The sequence below is a fragment of the Falco punctatus genome, assembly GCF_963210335.1.
Source record: "Falco punctatus genome assembly, chromosome: 1".
In the NCBI taxonomy this organism is placed as follows: Eukaryota; Metazoa; Chordata; class Aves; order Falconiformes; family Falconidae; genus Falco; species Falco punctatus.
This window is the reverse complement of record NC_137580.1, coordinates 18,043,996-18,065,401: the sequence shown is the minus strand read 5'-3', so window position 1 is coordinate 18,065,401 and position 21,406 is coordinate 18,043,996. Positions and strand designations below refer to the sequence as shown.

General features: G+C 42.0%; 1 protein-coding gene across 5 annotated transcripts in view; it reads left to right on the top strand.

Annotated features, from left to right (window-relative positions):
• ARHGAP24 (Rho GTPase activating protein 24) overlaps positions 1-21,406 on the top strand; it is a 225,616-nt gene that overhangs the window by 63,854 nt on the left and 140,356 nt on the right. For all 5 annotated transcript variants that reach the window (XM_080365306.1, XM_080365307.1, XM_080365303.1 and 2 more), the window contains one exon: positions 19,601-19,688. In XM_080365306.1, coding sequence (XP_080221432.1) covers positions 19,601-19,688 — 88 coding nt within the window. The remainder of the gene's footprint in view (positions 1-19,600; positions 19,689-21,406) is intronic.

Here is a 21,406-nt window from a genome sequence, read left to right as displayed (position 1 = left end):
TTAATTTTCTCTCCCCCCGCCTTGTGTTTTTGCTTCATGCTTTCAGTGAAGTTTTAATAAACTTTAGCAGCAGCAAAGGCCACATAATCACTACATGACTTAGGCAAGAAACATTCAATATATTTGTTAGGTAGAAGGAATAATAATAGTGCACAGATACTGACCAAACAGTAGTTTACTTCCACACACAAGATACAGGCTGTCTTCCACCGTGCTTTCAAACACCAGAAATAATGTTTTGCCCTCCAGTGGTTAGCAACCCCCTTATGTGTTTTAAGTTTTTAAAAGTATGTTTAGAGGCTTGTAGCAGTCAGTCTTGGGTGGCCACAGAGGACGATAAAGCAGGCAGCCTTCACCAAGGACTCATTCCCCACAGTGAAGGTGGTAAGCTGATAACACTGGTCCTGTTCCTTGTAATCTCACATAATCTCTTGATCTTGTCAGAAAGGAGCTCTTATGCATTAGACTAATCATGATATCAGGTCAATATCAGTGGCCTGAGAAAACCAGTACTCAAGTGTTTTCTGTCCCATATGCAGTCTACATGCTGAAATGTTGCTGTGAAAATTCCTGAACTGTTAGGGATGATAAGCAATTATGTGATAATCGTTTCTGTCTACAGCTTGACCCTTGCACACTGCTCTATGTACTGTGAGGGGTTTTTTGATGGGAATAAAGGGAATTTCAGCGCTGTTGGAGGTCTGTGTCTATTAAAAGGGCCCGTCATGATGACTTTTTTCCTCTCTTTTATTTACTTGGATGTGGTACAAGTGCTGCATGGCTCCTGAAGTAGCAAAATGAATAGCTCACAGGAGAGCCTCGTTAGTCTTTAAATGAAAATAATTGAGTTCTTTTAGCCTATTAGTGTTTAAGAATAGCCTTCTCTAAGTCCATTACCTCTGGGATAAAAGCCGTATTTGCAGCTGAATAAGCAGCATGTACAACTGGACTTGTTGCTAGGGAGAGAGGCTTTCTTAGTTCTTGGCCAAGTGGAGTGGCTTGTGTAGTTGATAAAAACTGGATGACCTCAAGCTGCATTCTTGAAATCCTCTTTACTCTTCAGTTGACAGTCTGAAAATATTTCCATGAATGACTCTGGCTTTCTGGAGCTGCTCTTTCCAACTCGGACGTGGGAAAAGAAGCTCCTCCTATCGAGGCCAAGTCTACGAGGGCAACACTCGTTGCAGGCACTCATCTCATCCAAGTGAAGTACCCAGAGCCCAGCCATGCAGGGCTACATCGAAGCCTGTGAGATGTGGGCAGAGTAGTTGGTTAAGTTGGCAGTCTTTCCCATTTTCATCACTGCAGCGAAGGGCTAACTTTCTTTTCTGTGCTAAAGAGCACTGCAGACTATGTCCTGCCTGGGAAGGCAGATGGGTAGCAAAACATGTAATAACTGATTGCAGGGAATAAAATAATTTAGAGCACCTTCATGAAGTTTTTAGCCTAGCTTTATCACAGAACTCACAGTTGCTGGAGTCCTGAGCTACAACTGGGAAGTGAACCTACGGTGCTGTGCCTGGATTTTGCGCCAACACTGTGTGGACTAACCCAGCAGTCTTGGGTGGTGGTGGTTGGCTTTTGTTTTTAATGGTTAAACCCTGGCTTTGGTGAGGTCATTGATACTAGTCTCGATCAAGATTAATTCCAAGGTTGTTAAAACAGACTGGGCAGTGTAAAAGGTTTTGTTGAGAGGAGTCTTGCCCGAGTACCTTTAAACAGGACATTTAACTTTGTCAGCAAGAAGGTACATAAAAATGTTTTTTGCTTTTTAACAGCTGAAGTTTGCAACAACTGCATGAACACAGTGCAGTGGAGAAGAAACTGAGATGGGTGCTGTACTTGAGTAGTATAAGAAACTTCAATGCAGCAAGTCCATGGCAGTGTCTTTATTGAGCTTGGGTTTATCAGATGGGTCCTTTTCCCCCTGTGGAAATGAGGACAATTTGGTTTTAAAACTCTTCTTTTAAGAACAGCAAGTTCAGGAGTTGATACTGGATGGGTGAAAAAATGGTAGTTAATAATTTTTAAAAGTTTATTTGCCAAAAAGGGCTTGGTGGTTGTTGCTCTGATATCTGCTGTCTTACTTTCCAATGTCATGTTTGTTGCAAAGACATTGCACAGGACAGCAGGGACCAGGACAAACTGCAATTCTTTTGATACTAGCATGATATTAATAATAATGAGTGACAGAACCCCGAAAATCTCTACGGTGTCTATAATGTGAGGCTGTGTCCTACCCACCCTTTGGATAGATGCTATAGCTGTCTCAACTTAATAGAGACAAGAATCCCACGAGGCTGATGGTGGCTGTCATTCGTTTGACGGGCACTCATATTTAAAAGGCCTTTTGGCCAGGGATATCTTAAGTCTTGAGTATGTGGTACAAAATAGCTGTGTATCAGTTAAAATGCTCTGAAACTCAGTGATGAGGGCTGTGTACTGAATATCAGACAGGAGCATTTGCAGGCTTTTTTACTTGTGTTGTTTTTCCTAGATGATAAAGCCATTTGTGTCTGAACACAATTTTCTGTATCCTAAGTTTTTCTTGACACTTCAAGCTTTTTAAAATCATTGTGTAAATGAGAACACAAGCCTTTTTTTTTATGCTTGGGAGGGAGGTCATTAAATTGAAGTACAAATTGGTGTTTCACAATAAAAATCTACTCAGTCCCTTAAAGTGGAATAGTACCTTGTCAGTTAATCTTCTCAGCTTCAAAGGGAGGAAAAAGGCAAGAAAGAAAAGTTTCCCTGGAGTGATCATTGTTACAAACTCTTATGAGAAGGAAAGGAGGTGGTTTAGAGATGGGGTTTTCTAATTCAAAGTTGTGGAAAATAGCCTTTTGTACCCTAACACAAACCCTGCTAAAAATAGATGGATAGTGTTGCTTCAAATAAACTTGCTGCTATTTGTGTTTGAGTGACTGTGTTTAACATCTCGCAATTCAAGGGAGCTCTCAGGCTGGAGAGCGTATTTGTTCTGTTTGTGCTAAGTGTATTCCAGGGGGGTCCCACTTCTTGAGTGGGGCTCCAACAGTGGATTGTAGCAGTACAATTTATGATGACTTCCTTAATTCTGCATAGCTCCAAGCCTCTCTTCAGATATGTCCACTGACATAGGCAGAAAATGAGTTTGAACCAAAGTCTTCCATCTTAGGTTTAGGCTGTCACTCAGTGGCTCTCTGTGTTGGTCTAGTTTTTCATATTTAAATGTTTGTTGGGCTAAACAGCAAGCATTTGTGAAGGTTTCCTAGCTGGATGGATGGGATCTGAGATGTGAGGCCATGGTGTTCTTCCTCTGCAGTGGGAATGTTTAACGCATTTCTTGTTCCTAAGTGTTATGTGCACCCAATCTTCCCTGACCTGTGCCTCAGGAGGGACCTCTCCTTCGGGTGCTCGTAGGAAAAGGTGGGAATTGTGCCTGGCTTTTGTGCATCCACAAATAACTAAATTTCTGAGTAAAAATGGGAAAGCACAGCAGCATAATCCCTCTTCCTTTAGACAGATGTTTCCCGGGACAGCTATTCGGTGAAAAGCCTTGGAATGGCTGAAATCTTGCTTTTCCATAAAAGCAGCGTTTCATATTAACCCCCACATCCAACTCCAAAACCTGCCTGTGAGTCTAGATGTCTCTTCTTGGATTGTTATGGGGGTACATTCAGAAGCCGTTCAACTGTCTGCCTTGCTTAGGTTATCCATCCAGCTACATTAAGCCAGTTTGTGTTCCAAATTTCCTTGACAATTGTATATTTAAACTGTAAAAGTTACCAGAACTGGAATAGGAAACTAATGAAGAGAGCTCCAAAGCTATAAATAATAGATGCTGATTGTCAAAATTGATGCTAACAGTTTTACAACATGATTTGATTGATGTAAGAGTTAAAACGGCAGCCTTGAACAGGATGCTTTTGTGAACAAGTTAATTTATCTCAGCAAATGTGTTCACATAAATGTTTTAAAATGAAAGGCACGATAAATCTGTCTAGAACCTGCATGCAGTTGAGGTGGCAAACCTGCCACCTGTTAAAGATTGTAATGAACTGTTCTTTATTTAACAGAAAAAGTCAAATTAATGCTGTCACTTGCCTTTGCTGAGATTTCCCTTGTCTCAGGCACTCTGAGATATCATTTAGCAAACGCTTCTAAGTGGAGCAACTCTGGTGTTTTAATTAGAATTGCAGCAAACTGGTGAAGCCAGCCATTAAATCTTAAACGTAGCTTTTGTGCAGCTCAGCCATGAGGATGGGCTTTTTATTCAAAGCCACACGGACCCAGTGTTTTGTCAGGAGATGAAGGATGTCCAAGCTCATATGTGCCACGAGATTACTGGGACATCAGTTGCTCTGGATTTTTTCTGAATGGAATAAGATATGTTTCTCAGAATAAACCAAAAATGTACTAGTATGTTAATACCCCTGGGTATGACAGTGAGTATGGTGGGTTGACCTTGGTTGAATGCCAAGTGCCAACCAAAGCTGCTCTATCCCCTCCTCAGCTGGACAGGGGAGAGAAATCATAATGAAAAGCTCACGGGTTGAGATAAGGACAGGGAGAGATCACTCAGCAATTACTGTCATGGGCAAAACAGGCTCGGCTTGGGGAAGTTAGTTTAAATTATTACCATTCAAATCTGGTAGGATAATGAGAACTAAGCCCAAAACTTAGGAACAACTTCCCCCACACCCCTCCCTTCTTCCCAGGCTTAACTTCCCTCCCGAATTCTCTACCTCCTCCCCCCAAGTGGCACAGGGGAACAGGGAATGGGGGTTGCAGTCAGTTCATCACATGCTATCTGTGCCATTCCTTCCTCCTCACTCTCTTCCCTGCTCCAGTGTGGGTTCCCTCCCATGGGAGACAGTCCTCCACAAACTTCTCCAACGTAAGACCTTCCCACAGGCTGCAGTTCTTCACACACTGCTCCAGCGTGGGTCCCTCCCCCAGTGTGCAGTCCTTCAGGAGCAGACTGCCCCAGCATGGGTTCCCCATGAGGTCAGAAGCCCTGCCAGCAAACCTGCCCCAGCCTGGGCTCCTCTGTCTCTACAGGTTCTGCCAGGAGCCTACTCCAGCATGGGCTTCCTATAGGGTCACAGCCTCCTCTGGGCATCCCCCTGCTCCGGTGTTGGGTCCCACAGCTGCAGGTGGATATCTGCCCCACCGTTAACCTCCATGGGCTGAGGGGCACAGCCTGCCTCACCATGGGCTTCACCATGGGCTGCAGGGGAATCTCTGCTCCAGTGCCTGGACACCTCCTGCCCCTCCTTCTGCACTGACCTGGGGGTCTGCAGAGTTGTTGCTCTCACTCATTCCTGTCTTCTGCGGCAATTTTGCTGTGCAGGTTGTTTTTCCCTTTGAACTATGTTATCTCAGAGGTGCTACCACCATTGCTGATGGCCTTGGCCAGTGGCGGGTCCATCCTGGAGCCTGCTGGCATTGGCTCCATTGGACATGGGGGGAAGCTTCTAGCAGCTTCTCACAGAAGCCCCCCCTGTAGCCTCCCTCACTAGCAAAATCTTGCTTCACAAACCCAATACAGAGGGAAAGCCTTTGAGTGCATTAAGCTCTGTAGGATGGGGCTTAGTGGAGGGTTTTTTTGCAGCAGCGGGAGAAGGGTTCACCCCAGTGTCCTTTCTGCAGCCTGTTTTCAGAGGGGAAGTAGGAGATGTGGAATATCTTGAAATTTTCAAGGACTTGAAACATCTGCATAAGGACAAATGCCATCCTCTGAGAGTCCATGGAAACTTTATGTGCTGGTTTTTTACCATTGACAAGTTGAGTGTGTCACTTAAGGGCTTTAGTTTGGCAATGGTTTGGATGATTACAACTTCCTAGGATCCTTTTTCCTATGCTCTTCAATGAATCACCACTCTTGTTTTCCATCCAGGAGCATAGTGGATGCTTGTTATGTAGTTCCTTGATTGTCTTTCACCTACTGTGGATGTATAAAACATTTCTTGCTGAGTAAACAATACTCAACTTCTGGTTAAGCTATGCAATGACCACACTGAAGCTCTCTGGTGTTGTAGAAGTGATGTAGAAGGTAGAAAGGTGCTAGAAAAAGTACAAGCAGTGTGTAAGGAGGTGGAATAGCAAGGGAGAAACCTGTGAAGAGATATATAAGGTACATAGGCAAAGTAATGGTCTTGATCAACAATAGCCGTTGCTAGCAGCGCCGAGTTATAAAATTAAATCCTTTAAAAGTAGTAATGAAACCTCATTAATTACTTTCATTGTCTATTCTGACTTCAATAGGCTTTGAAGCAGCCTTGAGCCAGTGGCTCAAGTGTGAAATAGGAATTCAGGAGCTTTTCTGTTTTTCTTTTGAGTAAACTACATTTTGTCCCATGAGGTGACAAAATGTGACAGTTTTCACAAGCAGCTCTAAATCTGAGATACCCCCTCCCTTTTTTTTGCCATGTCATAATCTGTACCTCATTTTCCCATGATGATCCCAGCCTCCAGCTGTAGTCAGTGTACTCTGCAGCTGTGAGCATGCCAGAAAACGGGGCCAGTTCTGGGTGGGCTCCAAGGTAAACATTTTTACTTGCAGATTGGTGGACTAACAGATTTGACATCTTTGCCCTGTGTTTTCACTTTGAAGAAAATAAAATGTCCAACAGAAATAAATGTACATCTAAAAATGCTTAGAGTGTCAAGGCTGTCTCTCTTTCAGAAAAGCAGACTCCAGAGTGTTGATAGCTGATGACTGGTCTGAACTATTTTTTCTTGTTAGTTGGAGGAGAGGCCCCTTTTCAAAAATAACTCCAGGCAGGGAGCAGCGCAGTGGCCAGAGTACTAGTGTGTTTGCCAGAAAACCTGGAATTTGGTTTCTGTTCACCTGCTGTGTGAACTTTGTCTTAGTTTCTCCTTTTGCATAAATTGCAGTTCATCCTCTGCTTTTGTAAGGGCTGCCGTGATCTCTCCTACAGGCTGTGAAGACCTTCATGGCCGTTTATATTTCGGTGATTTATTAAAATAGCAACATGGAATTTAAACGATTTATATTAATATTGTTTGGAACAGAGCAGCTGCTACAGTGCAGTTAACAATGTTGGCCTCCAGTCACCCTGAATCCATTTTTACCCTAGACTGTCTGGCACTCTGCAAGATTACCCCCCAACAGCTCTGAAGAAAGCTTGTCACGCTGTCTTATGGAAAAGTTTATAAATGATAGTTTGGTACTTAAATATGAAAACTTCTAAAAAGCTGTAATAAAACCAAGGACACTCACTTATTCTTTCTGTACCTTTAGAGAATGTTGTAAAATACCTTCAGTGTTATTAGGAGAAGCGAGTAAAAATCTAGGTTACAAAAGTCTTATTTATTCTCACTTAACTAAATGCTATTTTGAGACAGCATAATCCTGAAAAATATTGGCTATTTTTAAAAGACAGCTTTAATTCAAAAGGTCAGCCTCCCTACAGTCCCTGGTAAGGTCCAAGACTGGGTCCTTCTGGAGCCTTTTGGATATGGGGGAACAGCTGTATAGCTTAGCTTCATCAAGGCTTTGAATATGGTCACCCATAGCATCCTTATAGCCAAACTGCTGAGATAAAGGCTGGAAAGTATTTATTTTTTTTCTTATGGTTAACTTTTGAGTATAGCCCTTTCCAGCTTGCATTAGCCTATGACTGTATGATTTTCATTATGCACGTTGTAAATTCCTCCTGGAGTAGCAAACTGGCCTTCCTGTCCTGGCTGTCGAAGGAGGTAAGTAGGAAAGCAACATCCAAGGGGAAACAATAGGTCGATTAAACTAGCAGTGAGAGGATTTGTTTGTGATTGTCCTTGAGTGTTTTTTTGCATTATCCTAGGCTGATTTTGTGGTCTAGATCAGTTCATGCACTTGGCCCAACTTGAAAGAGCCCTGAATGCAGGGTGCAAGTTGAGGATTATGAAGAAACCGTGTGTACACAAAAAGCCCTCACTGAAACCTGTTTAAGCAAACTGCAGAACTGTGCATTTATTCTGCATAACTGAACTGGTCTGGAGGTTTGGGAGTGTTGTGATCTTGACTTGACCTACACCAGCTCCCACTTAATCCTGGCTGGATTTTATAATTATTTAAATTAGGGCTTATCTGGCATGTTTTATCCTGCATCAAAAGAAGTGTGACCAGCAGGTCTCCCTGTCTACTTTGCTCTCGTGAGAACCCACCAGGAGTACTGCATAATAAGGACATGGACCTGTTGCAGCCAGTCCAGAGGAGGGCCACGAAGATGCTGGAGCACCTTTTCTATGAAGGCAGGCTGATAGAGTTGGGGTGGTTCAGTCTGGAGAAGAGCAGGCTCCACGAAGACCTTATAGCAGCCTGCCAGTACCTAAAGAGGCCTACAACAAAGCTGAAGAGGGACTTTTTACAAGGGCATGTAGGGACAGGACAATGGGGAATGGCTTTAAATTGAAAGAGGGTAGATTTAGATTAGATACAAGGAAGAAATTCTTTACTGTGAGGGTGGTGTGGCACTGGCATAGGCTGCCTAGAGCAGCTGTGGGTGCCCCATCCCTGGAATTGTTTAAGGCCAGGCTGGATGGGGCTTTGAGCAACCTGGTCTAGTGGAAGGTGTCCCTGCCCATGGCAGGGGGGTTGGAACTACATGATTTTTAAGGTCCCTTCCAACCCACACCATTCTATGATAGCTAGTAGTTTAAGCATTGCTCTCAAAAAAAACATCCAATGGTTGTATTCTGAGCAGGCTTACATAAATATAATAGGAAACTTTTTTTTTGTACAGTGAAACCTGCAAGTTCCGTATTCTACAAAGCTCTTGCTTCCCTTCTTCCCAGCACTTAAGAAAGCATTAAGGCAAAATGAGCTATAGCACCCTGCAGTAACTTCCAGATGCAAATAACAAGTGTTTGATTTATGTTGTCTCTTCAAAATTCCACCTCATGTTGTGAATAGTATGTTTTAATTCTTAGATAGGTTTATGTAGGTATCTATTTTGACCAAGAGTCTAGTTTTTAGAACACCTTCATCTTGCTAAAAGCCTCTGCTTTTCATGGCAAACCATGTCAATGTTTTGTATACTTGCATCCATCAAGTATCAAATGGTTCAGTTCTTAAGGCAGCTTTTAAGCAGCCAAAAATCAAAAATATTTTGATTGCATAAAAAAAAATTTAAGGATACTTTTCAACACATTATTAATGCTTTGGTTAAGAAACAGATCTCATGCAAAAGCTATAAAAATGTGTGATTCAGATCAGTTATAAAGATGAGAAGCTATCTGAGAAGTCCAGTTGTAAATTGGAAACAGTATCACAGAGTGGAAGAGGCAGACTAATATGGTGAACTGAAAGTAAAACCTGGAAAAAATCTATTGTACAGAAATTGTACTGCTTAAGCAGTAATTTGTAATCAGTGAATCAGAGTTTTCCAGCTGTGTAATTGTTCATGTAGCACAGAAGACATGACCCCAGTCTCCCTGGGATAGGATCACTGCTAATTAATGTAATCCCTTAGACAAGGACCAGCAAAGTATCTTACACTAGATGCCAGAAAGTTAAGTGAGCTATTTATTGTGTCAATGCAGTATTTATAGTGCAGTAACATTTATAAATCATTCTAATAAAATATTTACTATATAGACAAAATATAAACAAAGTATAGATGTTAAAACAACAAGCAATATAAACATTAAAGAAATTTGCAAAAGAAAGCTAATGGTTGCCATTAAGCTATAAAATTTTTCAGTGTGAAACTCTATTTCTTTTCTTCAATAAGATGATAATTTTTATAGGACAGGCAAGCTCCACTGGCATATTCTTGCTAGCCAAAAGCCAGGAAGAATATTTGCACAGGAAAGGAAGAAACTACTTCAGTGGAATTGTCTCGTCTGCCATCTTTCTTTACTTATGCTTTTAAAGTTGTTCTTTATGTGTAAGTTCCAAGAAATCTGCAGCAACTTCAACCTTTACTACATATTGACCTGGAAATGGATTGTCCTCAGGTGGGATACTTGGCTGTGTATAGCTTTCCTGGAAGAAAACTGTGTGTTGGGGTTGGCAAGGATTTTATGTCTTAAATTCAATATGGAAGTCATAAAAAACTCTTATCCAACCAAACAAAAAACACCCAACAACAAAAACCCCAAACTGAACTAACTGGTTTGAATCATTCCTTTTCTCAGGGCAAGAACTGTTTTATATTAATCATTCCTGATAAATACTTGTCTTTATCTTGTGCTTCAGAGCTAGTCTCTGGAGGCTGTACTCTCCAGCTGTTTACTATTTCTTCTGTTCACACTGGACCTAGGGAACAAAGGTGGTTTCTGTGAATTTAAAATTTCTCTCATTTGATTTTTTAGTTTTAAAAGCTTGATTTTATCCTTTTTGTAGGCTTTATAAGAACAGTGTAGTGTAAGTTGTCAGAAGCAAAGCTGTTATCATAAGCTAAGCCAATATGAAGTACTGAAGAAAGGGGCAGGGAAGCAGGGGGAGAAGGATGACGATAATGATCCTAGATGAGGAACTTTGAAATATTTCTGATGGTCAGAAGCAGTCTGACCTCTGCTTCAGATTTACCTGACCATGGTTTTAGCCACTGCTATTTTTGTGACTGTGTGTGTTGGGATAGCTGTATTTAAATGATAGTAAAAGGGGATTTATTCTGGTGCTAAATTGGAGTGACTGGCAGGGCTCCCCATGAACCTGCCTCAGACCTTACCTGAGTAAGCTCCCTCACCTGCAAAGGCCTCTCTGACAGGGTTTCATGGAACTTAGAGATGGTGGAATCTTAATTATTGATTTCACTTGACTATTATTTTATGGCATTATTATTTTTTCTGTTGGTCCTTTTTGATGATCTTCAGAAAATTATGGCAAGTGGCTACCCTGGAGCAAATTGCTTCTGCTGCTTTGGCCCACTGACCAGCTTTGAGGGACAGAGTGCAGGTTTTAACACTCTGACCGCTTGTGTTGGGGTTTTTTCCACCTTCTCTGTGCTGGGTCTGCACCCACCTTCCAGCGCAGGGTCTCGGGCTGGGCCCAGTGTTCGGGCTGAGGCTGTTTCTGTTCAGAGGCAAACAGACAAGTTATTTGTTGATCTATCGTCTGCGCTCCAGGGTGACATTTGCTCCTGTCGGTGTTGTGATATCTATCACTTATATTCATCTGTTAACTGTTACAGTGGGTCGGGTCTTGACGATCTCCTCTGAAAGCCAACCATAACAATCCAGCTGTATTTCTTCAAACAAGGATGTAGTGGCGTTAGTGTTTCCACACGTTGTTAGACTGTTTTCCCCCTAAATGAATTCTACTGCAATTCATAATGGCAAAAGCATAATTCAGAGTGAGACCCAGCAAAGCACTTGATTATCATTAGCAGTTCTGGTCACTGTTTTTCTTTCCATCTAGACCTTAATCCTTTCCATCAGCTGTGGGAATGAAACAAAATAGAGTGTATAAATGATATCCACTTGACTCTTGGAAGTAAGGCAACTGTGTGCAGTGACCACTGGTTGCCCGCTTTTTCAAAATAAAAGAAATGAAGAAAGAATAGGAAGTTCAGTTTTAAGGCCTTTTTTGCTTCCTCTGAATCTTATCTTGAAAAATGTTTGATTCAGTATTTAATGACTGACTTGATTTAACCTGCTCAATCATATATGCTATATTCTCTCACAGTGTTGCTGTACCTGTCAAGACTGTCACTGGAGAGCTCTGTATATAAATGAGAGGCCATGCTTGAAACTTTCTCCTGCCAAGTCTCATCCTGTTGGGGAATAATAGCAGGTTTTTGGCCTAGATGTTCTTAGGACTAAAGTCAGTAAATTTCCTTTGTGAAAAAGATCTGTAGAGAAAGACTTGGTCCTTGGTTCTGATACCTTGTGCTTTATTGGCTTTTTTCCCTTGAGAAAATAGTTTTATCTAATAAAAAGTTACATTTCTTATTCACCAGAGCCACTGGAAGTAACATTTTTTTTATAGCTGTCTTTCTCTCCTGTAGTAATTCAGTAATGCCCAATCCCATTGTTTGTCTGTTGATCAAAATTTAACAATCATTATGAAGCCTAATTTCATCAAAACTTCCATGCATCTAATAATGTTCTTAGCTTCTACTTATGAGCCCTTAAACTCAGTGCCGTTTCGAAATTTATTTATGCGTGTCTCCTTTTTCTTGGCCTTCAAAAAATAGCAAGGGGTCCTTCCTGTAAGCGACATGGCAATTGCAGAGTGGGTTCCCCAGGAAAGCACCGTATATCATAGAGCTCCTGCAACATCTCTCAGCTGCTGGACCCTGTGACCTGTCCTGTTTTGTTAACTTGAGTTCAGTCTCCATCATGTGTGTCTCCCTCTCCCAAATCACAGTCCTAATTACTCCTTCTGGAAGGTTTGTGTGGGATCAGATGCACACCACGCGTTCATGCACAAGGTAACTCTCAAGAGCGTTACTCATGAATTGGCTCACCCCATCTAAATATAATTGAATAACCTCATTGATTAGAGAGAAGCCAGGAGAAGTTGGGTAAAATAGAGGCGCTAAAGTTTCTCTAGATACCACAGAAATTCTGCTTTAGAAGGGGAAGCTGCTTCATATTGATCCAAGATCTGTCTGAAACTCTTTGAAATAGCAGGCAGAATTTAGAGGTGGGAAGAGAGCATGTTAAGTTTTACCTTCAACTGTAAGGTACAGGTTGATACTGGGAAACAGATTAATTAATAATTTCAGGCATTGTCTCAAATATGGTCAGAAAATGGTCACTCTTCTCTCTTGCCCTTGCTACAGAAATGGAAATTGTAGGCATGTGATATGCTGGTATCTGGCCTTTGGTTTTAGGCAAACTTAATTCTTTTGTGGTGTTACAGCTTAACTTGATATGAGCTTTCTTTCTCTTCTGAACAAAAAAGGGAGTATTTTCTAGTGGCTGCTCAAGCCAAGATTACTTCATTCCTGAGGAAAGAAGTTTCTCTCAAGCAGACAGGGGCACTCAACCATTAAGTGAAATGTGCGGTGGAGAGAAAGATAGAAAAATCCTTAAAGAAACTGTAATCGCATCCTAGTAAAAGGGCCAGCTCTCTCATGTCAGAAGAAATGGTTTTGTGCTCGTTGCCAAGGAAATAGTACATGTGGTGTTCACCACCACAGAGGTGAATTTACTTCTTGTTTGGAATATTAAGCTATGAGGTAGGTTTGAACCTTTCCTTAGGTAAAGGAAAAATCTCCTTTATCCTTTGGTTTGTGGAATTTCTGAGAACTAAATGGCGATTCTTGTTCTTCAACAGAAACAGACTGGAGTGATGTGTTAACATAGTGGGATGAGAAAATGTCAAATGCAATGGAATTAATGCCAGAAAAACGTATGCTGTGTAGTGACTGAATTTTATCCAACCAACCCTATTTCTTTTGTAATTTCTCTGTCCTCCTCCGTCTTCATTCCTGGCCTGTTACATACCTCCCCAAAATCAGAATAGCTGGCCCCCTCCATCCCCTGCCCTGATGCCTCAAATATGATAGCACTTGTTCTCTCCCTGTGCATACTGAAAAACTGTAAATGACTGCAATATCTGCAAGACGAAGACTGCATAACCTCCTGTAGTAGTTGTACTTCTTCCTGAGCTTTGGTTGCTTAAGTGGTATAAAAATCCACTCTTACAATAAAAATTTAAAAATCTTACTCTCTTACAATGAAAAAAATTATTGTAAGAGAACATTTGGTTCCTTCATTCTCTTACAATTAGAGCTTGTATTGACTTTTTCATTGTTGTCGCACTGTTGTGTGCTAGAAAATCTGATAGTATGTATATTTAACAGTGGCAATTCAGTAAAATCAGTAAAATTTGTTTTCTTTATGTAGTGTTTCCCAGTAAGACCTTAAACCCGTAATGTATGTAGGGGGTAAGAGATCTCTGAACAAAAATAGTTTCTGTTTACATTGAAGAACAGCAATTATATAGCTTCAAAATATCACTAGGGGTTCGTAGGCAGAGAATTCTCACCGAGTCAGTTACGACCTTTTAGGCCCGCTGGTGGTAGCTACCTGTTAATAGATTTGTTGCTATGTAATCACACCGCATTACTTGATAGGTAACTGTAGGACAGCAACAGGAATGACTGAAATTTTTTGAAATTGACTGTTGTTGCTGAACTGGATAGAGGGGCCAGTGAATTTGAAACAAAGAGCTCTGGCAGAGGATGCTTGTTTTTGTAGACAAGGCTCTAGAAATAAGTTGGCTTTCGTGATATGCAGTAACGGCAAACACCAGAGCTGTGCAAGGGTGAAAGCAAACCAGAGGTGCTGCGCTGGGCAAAGCAAGCCAAGCCATGTCGGCCAGTGTGCTGTGAACATTGCTGGGTCATGCTGTGCTGCAGGTCCCAGTGTGCTTGGGATCTGCTGGGCTTTGCCCAGCTAGAGGCAGCCAAGGCAGTTCTCTGCCTCTGCCACAGCACTCCTCTGGGGTTTGGAGCCAGCTTGTTAACTTGCCCAAGTCCCAGTCTGAGATACTGATGTCTCTCTGTAGGTAGTTAAATGAGTAGTTAAAGTCTCTCTGTAGGCTGGCTTTCAGAGTTTCTGTGCCCTTTTGCAGTGATTGGACTGGGATCTTGGAAATAGATTGAAATGGTGGAAATCAAGTTGGATTTTTAAGTGGTTACTGCAGTCAAAGTGTGCTTTTAGTGAGCACAGCGCAGGTTTCATTACTGACCTCGGTATAAGGGGATTTCTTCCTGTGCCATAAGTTTTTCTCACCTCATGTCTATAGGTTCCTGCCATAGCAAAGGGCTGACTTGGATCTGAGGTAATCTATTATTGTGATAGTTTAAAGGCAAAACCAGTAGTTAATTAAGGAATGAGGATTTCTAACCGGTATCAGTTTGTGTGTTCACTTTATTCTTCTTTGCTATGCATCACATGATGTCTGTAAGTACATGTAGAAATATACATATATGTATATAACTGCATATGCACCAGGTATATTGTTTAATCCAGGTTGATTAACAGGCTTTACTGTGGAGTGGATGCCTTTCAGGCTGTGATCCTGTAAATACAAGTGGCGTTGGAGATTATTATCCACTAATTGTAGCATTTTTCAGTTTAAGATGCTATCCATGTTGAAGTGCATTGTTGTTCTTGAGTATGACCATCAAAATTTCCCAGAAACAGCAACAGTGATACATGAAACTATATAACAGCACTGCATTGTACACAGCTGTGAGTCGTATATTAGATACCTGTACCGAGAGATCCTTTCTGCCTCTTAATCCTCCTGATCAGCTGCCGCCTTCCTGGATGTTGACCTTAGTGTGTCTCTGAGAGCTGTTTCTTCTTCACCCCTTCCTCCCTCTCTGAGCAAAACTTTTCTAAGAGCTGTGGAGATGTTTAGGTTGGCACCATCTAAGGAGGGAGAGAGCTTGGCATGGGGAATAGCAGTTGATCGTGGGGCTGCAGACCTTAGCGCTATTTGAGGACTGTGTTTTCCTGAGGGATGCAGTCCAGCTGACTGGGGAGCCTTCTTGCAGAGAGGCATGAGTAGCTGGGCTGTGTTTCTTCAGGGTCTGCACTCTGGCAGGGATAAGATCCTGGAAACCTTTGCCACCAAACCAGTGTAGCCACTTCTGTGATGTTGTGGCTAACCAACCTCTGGCAACAGACAGGCAAAGGAGGAAGAAACTATGTGAAGATCCTCTAAGATAACTGAAACTATACTGAAGTACCAGAAAAAAAATCATGGGAAGAGTTTCCTACGAAACAAGAAAAACAGATATGTAAATGCAGCACTTTGTTTGAAAGCTGAAATAGAATTCAGTGATCTTTGATAAATCATAAAAGTTGGAAGGGCAAGAAGAACATCTGATATAAACGCTGATACCATGGACTTAGGAAGTAACTTTTTTAAGGGGTGGCAGAACAAAATACAAGCAAGCAAATAGAGCAGTTAAGCCTTCAGGAACTCTATTAGACTAAATACTGAAGACATGATTTTGACAAGAAAGCAGTTAAATTTCCTCATGTGTCTACATCCTTCTTCAGTAAAACCCATCCAGAGGCATTGAAAATCATGTCTTTGTCATTGCCAATGAGCATCTTAAAGGCATGGAAATTCCTTGTGTTGTAAGCTTTCTTGGGGAAAACCTGGTATCTTTTGAACACAGGTGATAAGTCTGCTTCAGAAAACAAAGTTCAAACAAGGCTGGGGAAAAGTGTGCCTAGGAAATGGGAATGGAAAAGAAAAATAGGCACAGGGTTGCTTTGCTGTTACAGTGTTACATGACGTGCAAAACTGAAATACCATTTCTCAACTGATTGTCATGTGAAACATTTGTGTTGTGGCCACCTTGTCTCCTCTTCCATGCTTCCTCATGAAGTTCATCTGCTGAATTGTGCTGAAAGTGTTGCAGGGGACCAGTGTGGAATAAAACATCTCTTTGAGCAAGACTCTAATCCAAAGTAGATTTGTCATTCTTGCTGCACTGCAGTATTTTATCAGTCTGTTTGTTAACTAAGTAGTCATATTATTTCTTAAGTTAAAGGCTTTGTATATACAGATTTTTAATTTTAACAAAAAGGTGGTTGTTCTGCTATTTAGGTATCTTTGGTTGAAGCAACAGCATACTAAAATCAGCATAGTAAAATAAAACAACAGCATAGTAAAATCCATGTGTGTGAGAAGCTCCTTTGAAAGTGGGCTTGATACTTGGTTAGGGGAAAGTATCGGTTGGTTCTTGAGCAACCCAGTCTTCTCCTGCATCCTACTGAGTCACCCAAAGCACTCAGCTAGAGAAGCAGAACTGCCCTGGTAACGACGGAAGTGTTGGAAATAGAAAAACAACCCAGGCTTATGCAGCAGGAGCTCTGCAAAATGCTGCTGACCTGGTAGAAGCACAACCCGCAAACAGAATGGCTATGGGAGCAAGCAGGGACTTGGGTCAGGACCACTTTTTTTCCTGCTCCCCTTTTTCTATATTTTTATAGACTGCATGTGTTGTTCCCTGCTGGTACCATTGTTTTTTCTTTCTTTTTTGCAAGAAAAATATTAATGTGGTCCAGTTGGTACTCTTGGGTTGAGATTATTGGTTTTTTTAACAGTTGTGTATGATTTGTAGAGTTTGATATGAAGCAATGTGAAGTTTTCTAATTATGGAACATTTACATGCACTGATACCCAATTCAAAACATGTATTTCCTTTGGAAATCACCTTCATCTTTTATATGCAAATAACTGTCTTGTTAGCTGTCTTAAGACTATATGGGTGGTTTTCTCTTATTTCCCCCTGGAATTAGATACTTGAGGGGAAAACCAGAGGATCAACTTGTTGAACCTTTGCAACTCCCTGGTAGCCTGTACTCTTTGGATTGTCTGAGCTCTAAGGATGGCCCAGCAAAGGCAACTGAGCAAGGGGACTGACAGCGATGTGGGGACTGGGGTCCCCTTGCTTGTACCAAATACCCGGCAGCTAGGGCTGTGCCACATGAGGGGCTGCAGGGGTTTTGTTACAGTGCAGATATGTTCCCTGGCTGCCAGCAGACTCATGTGAAACACACTGCCAGCTACTAAGAAACTAAACAAAGGGACACTCCAGATAGCCTTGGAACAGTCATGCAGATAGCGACAAAACTTAGCAAAGGGGAAGTGTTGCTGAACGGTGAAGGCAGACAGATGGGTGTGAAAGCAGACAGAATGGGAAGTGAAAGAGCTGCAGCGCTCTCATAGGCTTTCCCCGCTAGTCTGGGGCATCCAGGTGCAGATTGCACAAACAAAGCTATTTTCCTATTTGTAAAAAAAACCCACATATATATTTTTAAATATGCACTGATGTTTCCAATAATAGTTCTGAAAATAGACAATAAAATAAAATTACCATTTGAGGACATGTTTTACTTTATAAACCACAGCAACATTCCATATGGTGTTGCTGTCTGGATTCCCTTCGTATTAACTTAGCTGTTATGTGTGGCTTTAGCCTTCGTGTTTTAGTAGATGAAATATGTTTGAAGGCACTAAGGTTATAAATATGATGACTGTTTTGTCCTTGCATTCTCAAAAATCTGTCATTAAGACAGCTCACTGTGAAGTAAATACTAAAAGGATTTTACATCAGAGAATCAGAAAGCATCACAGTGTAATGAGGCTGCAGCATGTCTATTGCTAAAACAACAGCAAAGTTGAATGGAGTTTTCATTTACTGTCTCATAAATTGATTTTAGTTTACAGTGCTGTAGGCTAGGTCTCCGTATTTTTGTTTAATTGAATATCAAGACATATAATTAGCCTGCCTTGTACCCACACAAGCTCCTGAGCCAGTGAATTTTCCTGCAGACTCTGATCTGCTTATCCTGTGTACTGGGTGGAGGTTTTTTTAGGTAAAACCAGCTCAAGCTGCAAGTCAAAGTGGGCAAGAAAATTATACTAGTCTTAATGGTCTATTACCTGTGACATAAAATAAATGTAGTTAAAAATGCTCTTTAGAGACTCTTATTCCTGGTCTCCTGTAATTCTCAGAAAAATGTATTCCTTTTATTTGCTGGGGTTTTTTTCCAGCTGTTATATGAGAAGTTGAATTATGTTGTGACTTATCTTTTCCTGTTTGTATAATCTCTTTTGTTTATGATACTATTGTTGCCTAATAAGTTATTTCACAGAAGGCTTTGAAGTGTGACAGCTATTAACAGTTGCTGCTTGTAGCGGGAACAAAGGAAAATAGCTTCTAGTAGAGTTACTGGACCAAGCCAGTTGATGCTTATATCTGTATATGTAGTGAGTGGAGAAAGCTGCCCGCAACTGCTAATGCTTGCTGCTAACACCACCTCAGCAGAATACTGTTCTGTTTCATCTGTTTTCAATAAGAAGTATCGCAGTGTTTAATGGAGGTGAGGGCAAGGGTGTGGGCACGGGATTTATGCCTTCACTGCAGCCTCAGAAATGTTTTTGGGGTTGCAGGCATTGTTTTTGGTAACCAGTGTTACCAAACATGCACAGCTAAAACTCCGCATCTGCCTTCTCAAGGTAGTAAAGTTGTGATAAAGGCATTCAGTGCCCGTCAACAGAGGTGATCCGACACCTTATCTGCCTGTAGCAAATGCATCTTTGAACAGGACTCTTGCCGTGCCTGCTGTGGCTTTGTGGTGTGCTGGTCTGCTGGTGCTGCCAGTGGGTGAAAGTGGGATGTTTTCTCTGTACTGCTTCCTGGGAATGGTTTGGTGAAAGGGCACAGAGCAGGAACTCTGTATGCACCCCACAAACCGAAGTTACTCTTCTGTACACATATCCTTTGGCTAGAGCCAAGAAGCCTAGCTGTTCAGTTCATATGCCTCACACATGCAACTTCATAGCTTTTCATCAGCAGGGCCAGGTTAACCCTTTCTTTTGGTCTCAAATTTTCCCTGCAGCACAGTGAAATTAGTATAAAAATCTACGTAGTCTCAAAAACCCAAGAGATTAAAAAAAAAACCCTAAAGCCATTATTGAACGGCTCAGCTAAGGGAATCTATGATGATGGCTTTGGGATAATCCCTCATCAGTCTCATTTTGGAAGTCAGCTGCCCAGGCACAATACCACACCACCACAAATTCACGTATACCTCTAGTCCAAAAAGAAGCAGCGTTAGTCTATCAGAAGCGTGGTAGCCATTTTAATCCCATGTTTATTGTTGTTGTTTTTTTCTTTAGGGTACCATCTTTCTGCCTGGCAACAGAGTAATTGAGCATCCCTGCAATGAAGAAAGTCCAGGAAAGTTCCTTTTTGAAGTTGTTCCAGGTAGGATATTCTACTTTATGTAAAAAGTCTTTGCAGTGCGTTCTGACAGAACAGAAGCTGAGGGTGATTAATGAATCAGTTTAAGGGAAAAAAAATAATTGGTTAAGTTTTTAATACTTCCATTCATAATTTTTTCATTCACCTCCGGGCAGTGTAGGAAAAGGATGTGGTTTTTATTTCTCAGTGTAAAGCATGATTGTTCATGGCAAGGGGCTGCACCCCTGAGTGGCATAGTGACAGCACAAGTGTATTTGGTAATTATTTTAGATTATATTGGATGCTATAAAGTGTGTCCTGTGGTAACAAAGGAATCTGTAACTTAGCATCAACAGTTTATCAGTATAGCACATGGACTTGATGACATCAGTACCATAATTTAAGAATCCTCCCTGATCACTGTGGGTGGATAGACAGATTGTAACAACAGCAGGCATTGCTGCTTTGAAACACTACACTTACTTTCAGTTGTGGTTTTTTTGATTGGGTGGTGGTTTTTTTCCTGGGGGTAGATTTGTTTAAAGAACATTACCCTGTCAACTGACTGGTACTCCTGACTTCGCTGTATTGCTTAAATTATTTGCTAGCCTTTCCTTTGCTCCCTTGGACTTCTAAAGGCAGATTTTGGCCTGCCTGCAGGGCTGGTTGACAGAGTCCTGCAGGGCCAAGGGGTCCAGGCAGGCTGGGCGTCCTTCAAGAAGAAAATCTTACAGATGCAGGAGCAGGCTGTGCCTGTGTGTTGAAAGTTGAGCTGGTGGGGAAGGAGACCAGCCTGGCTGAACAGAGAGCTTGGGCTGGCATTCCGGGAAAAACAGAGTTTATGACATTTGGAAGAAGGATCAGGCAACTCAGGCAGACTAGAAGGATTTTGTGAGGTTATGCAAGGGAAAATTAGAAGGGCCAAAGCCCAGCTAGAATTTAATCTGGCTACTGTGGTAAAAGACAACAAAAAAGTTTCTCTAAATTCATTAGCAACAGAAGGAGGGCTAAGGAGAATCTCTGTCCTTTATTGGATGCGGGGACAAACAGTGGCAAAGAATGAGGAAGAGGCTGAGGTACTTAATGCCTTCTTTGCCTCAGCCTTTATTAGTAAGACCAGTTGTTCTCAGGGTACCCAGCCCCCTGAGCTGGATGACAGGGACGAGGAGCAGAATGAAGCCCCCATGACCCAGGGGGAAACAGTTTTACAGTCAGTGCTACACCACTGGGACACACACATGTCTGTGGGGCCACATCAGATCCACCCCAGGGCACTGAGGGAGCTGGTGGAGGAACTCGCCAAGCCGCTCTCCACTGATCACAGTCCTGGCTAACCGAGGAGGTCCCAGTTGACTGGAATTCAGCAAATGTGGTGCCAGTCTACAGGCGGTAAGGAGGATCCAGGGAACTACAGGCCTGTCAGCCTGACCTCAATGCTGGGGAAGGTTATGGAGCTGATCATCTTGAACACCGTCCTTACAGGACAGGCAGCTGATCAGGCCCAGCCAGCAGGGGTTCATGAAAGGCAGGTCCTGCTTGACAAACCTGATCTCCTTGTACAAGGTGACCTGCTTAGTGGATGAGGGAAAGGCTGTGGATGTCTACCTGGACTTCAGTAAAACCTTTGACACTTTCCCAAAGCCTTCTCCTGGGGAAGCTCGCTGCTCATGGCCTAGGTGAGTGTACTTTTCACTGGGGAATAAAGTGGCTGGACGGCTGGGCCTGAAGAGTTGTAAATACAG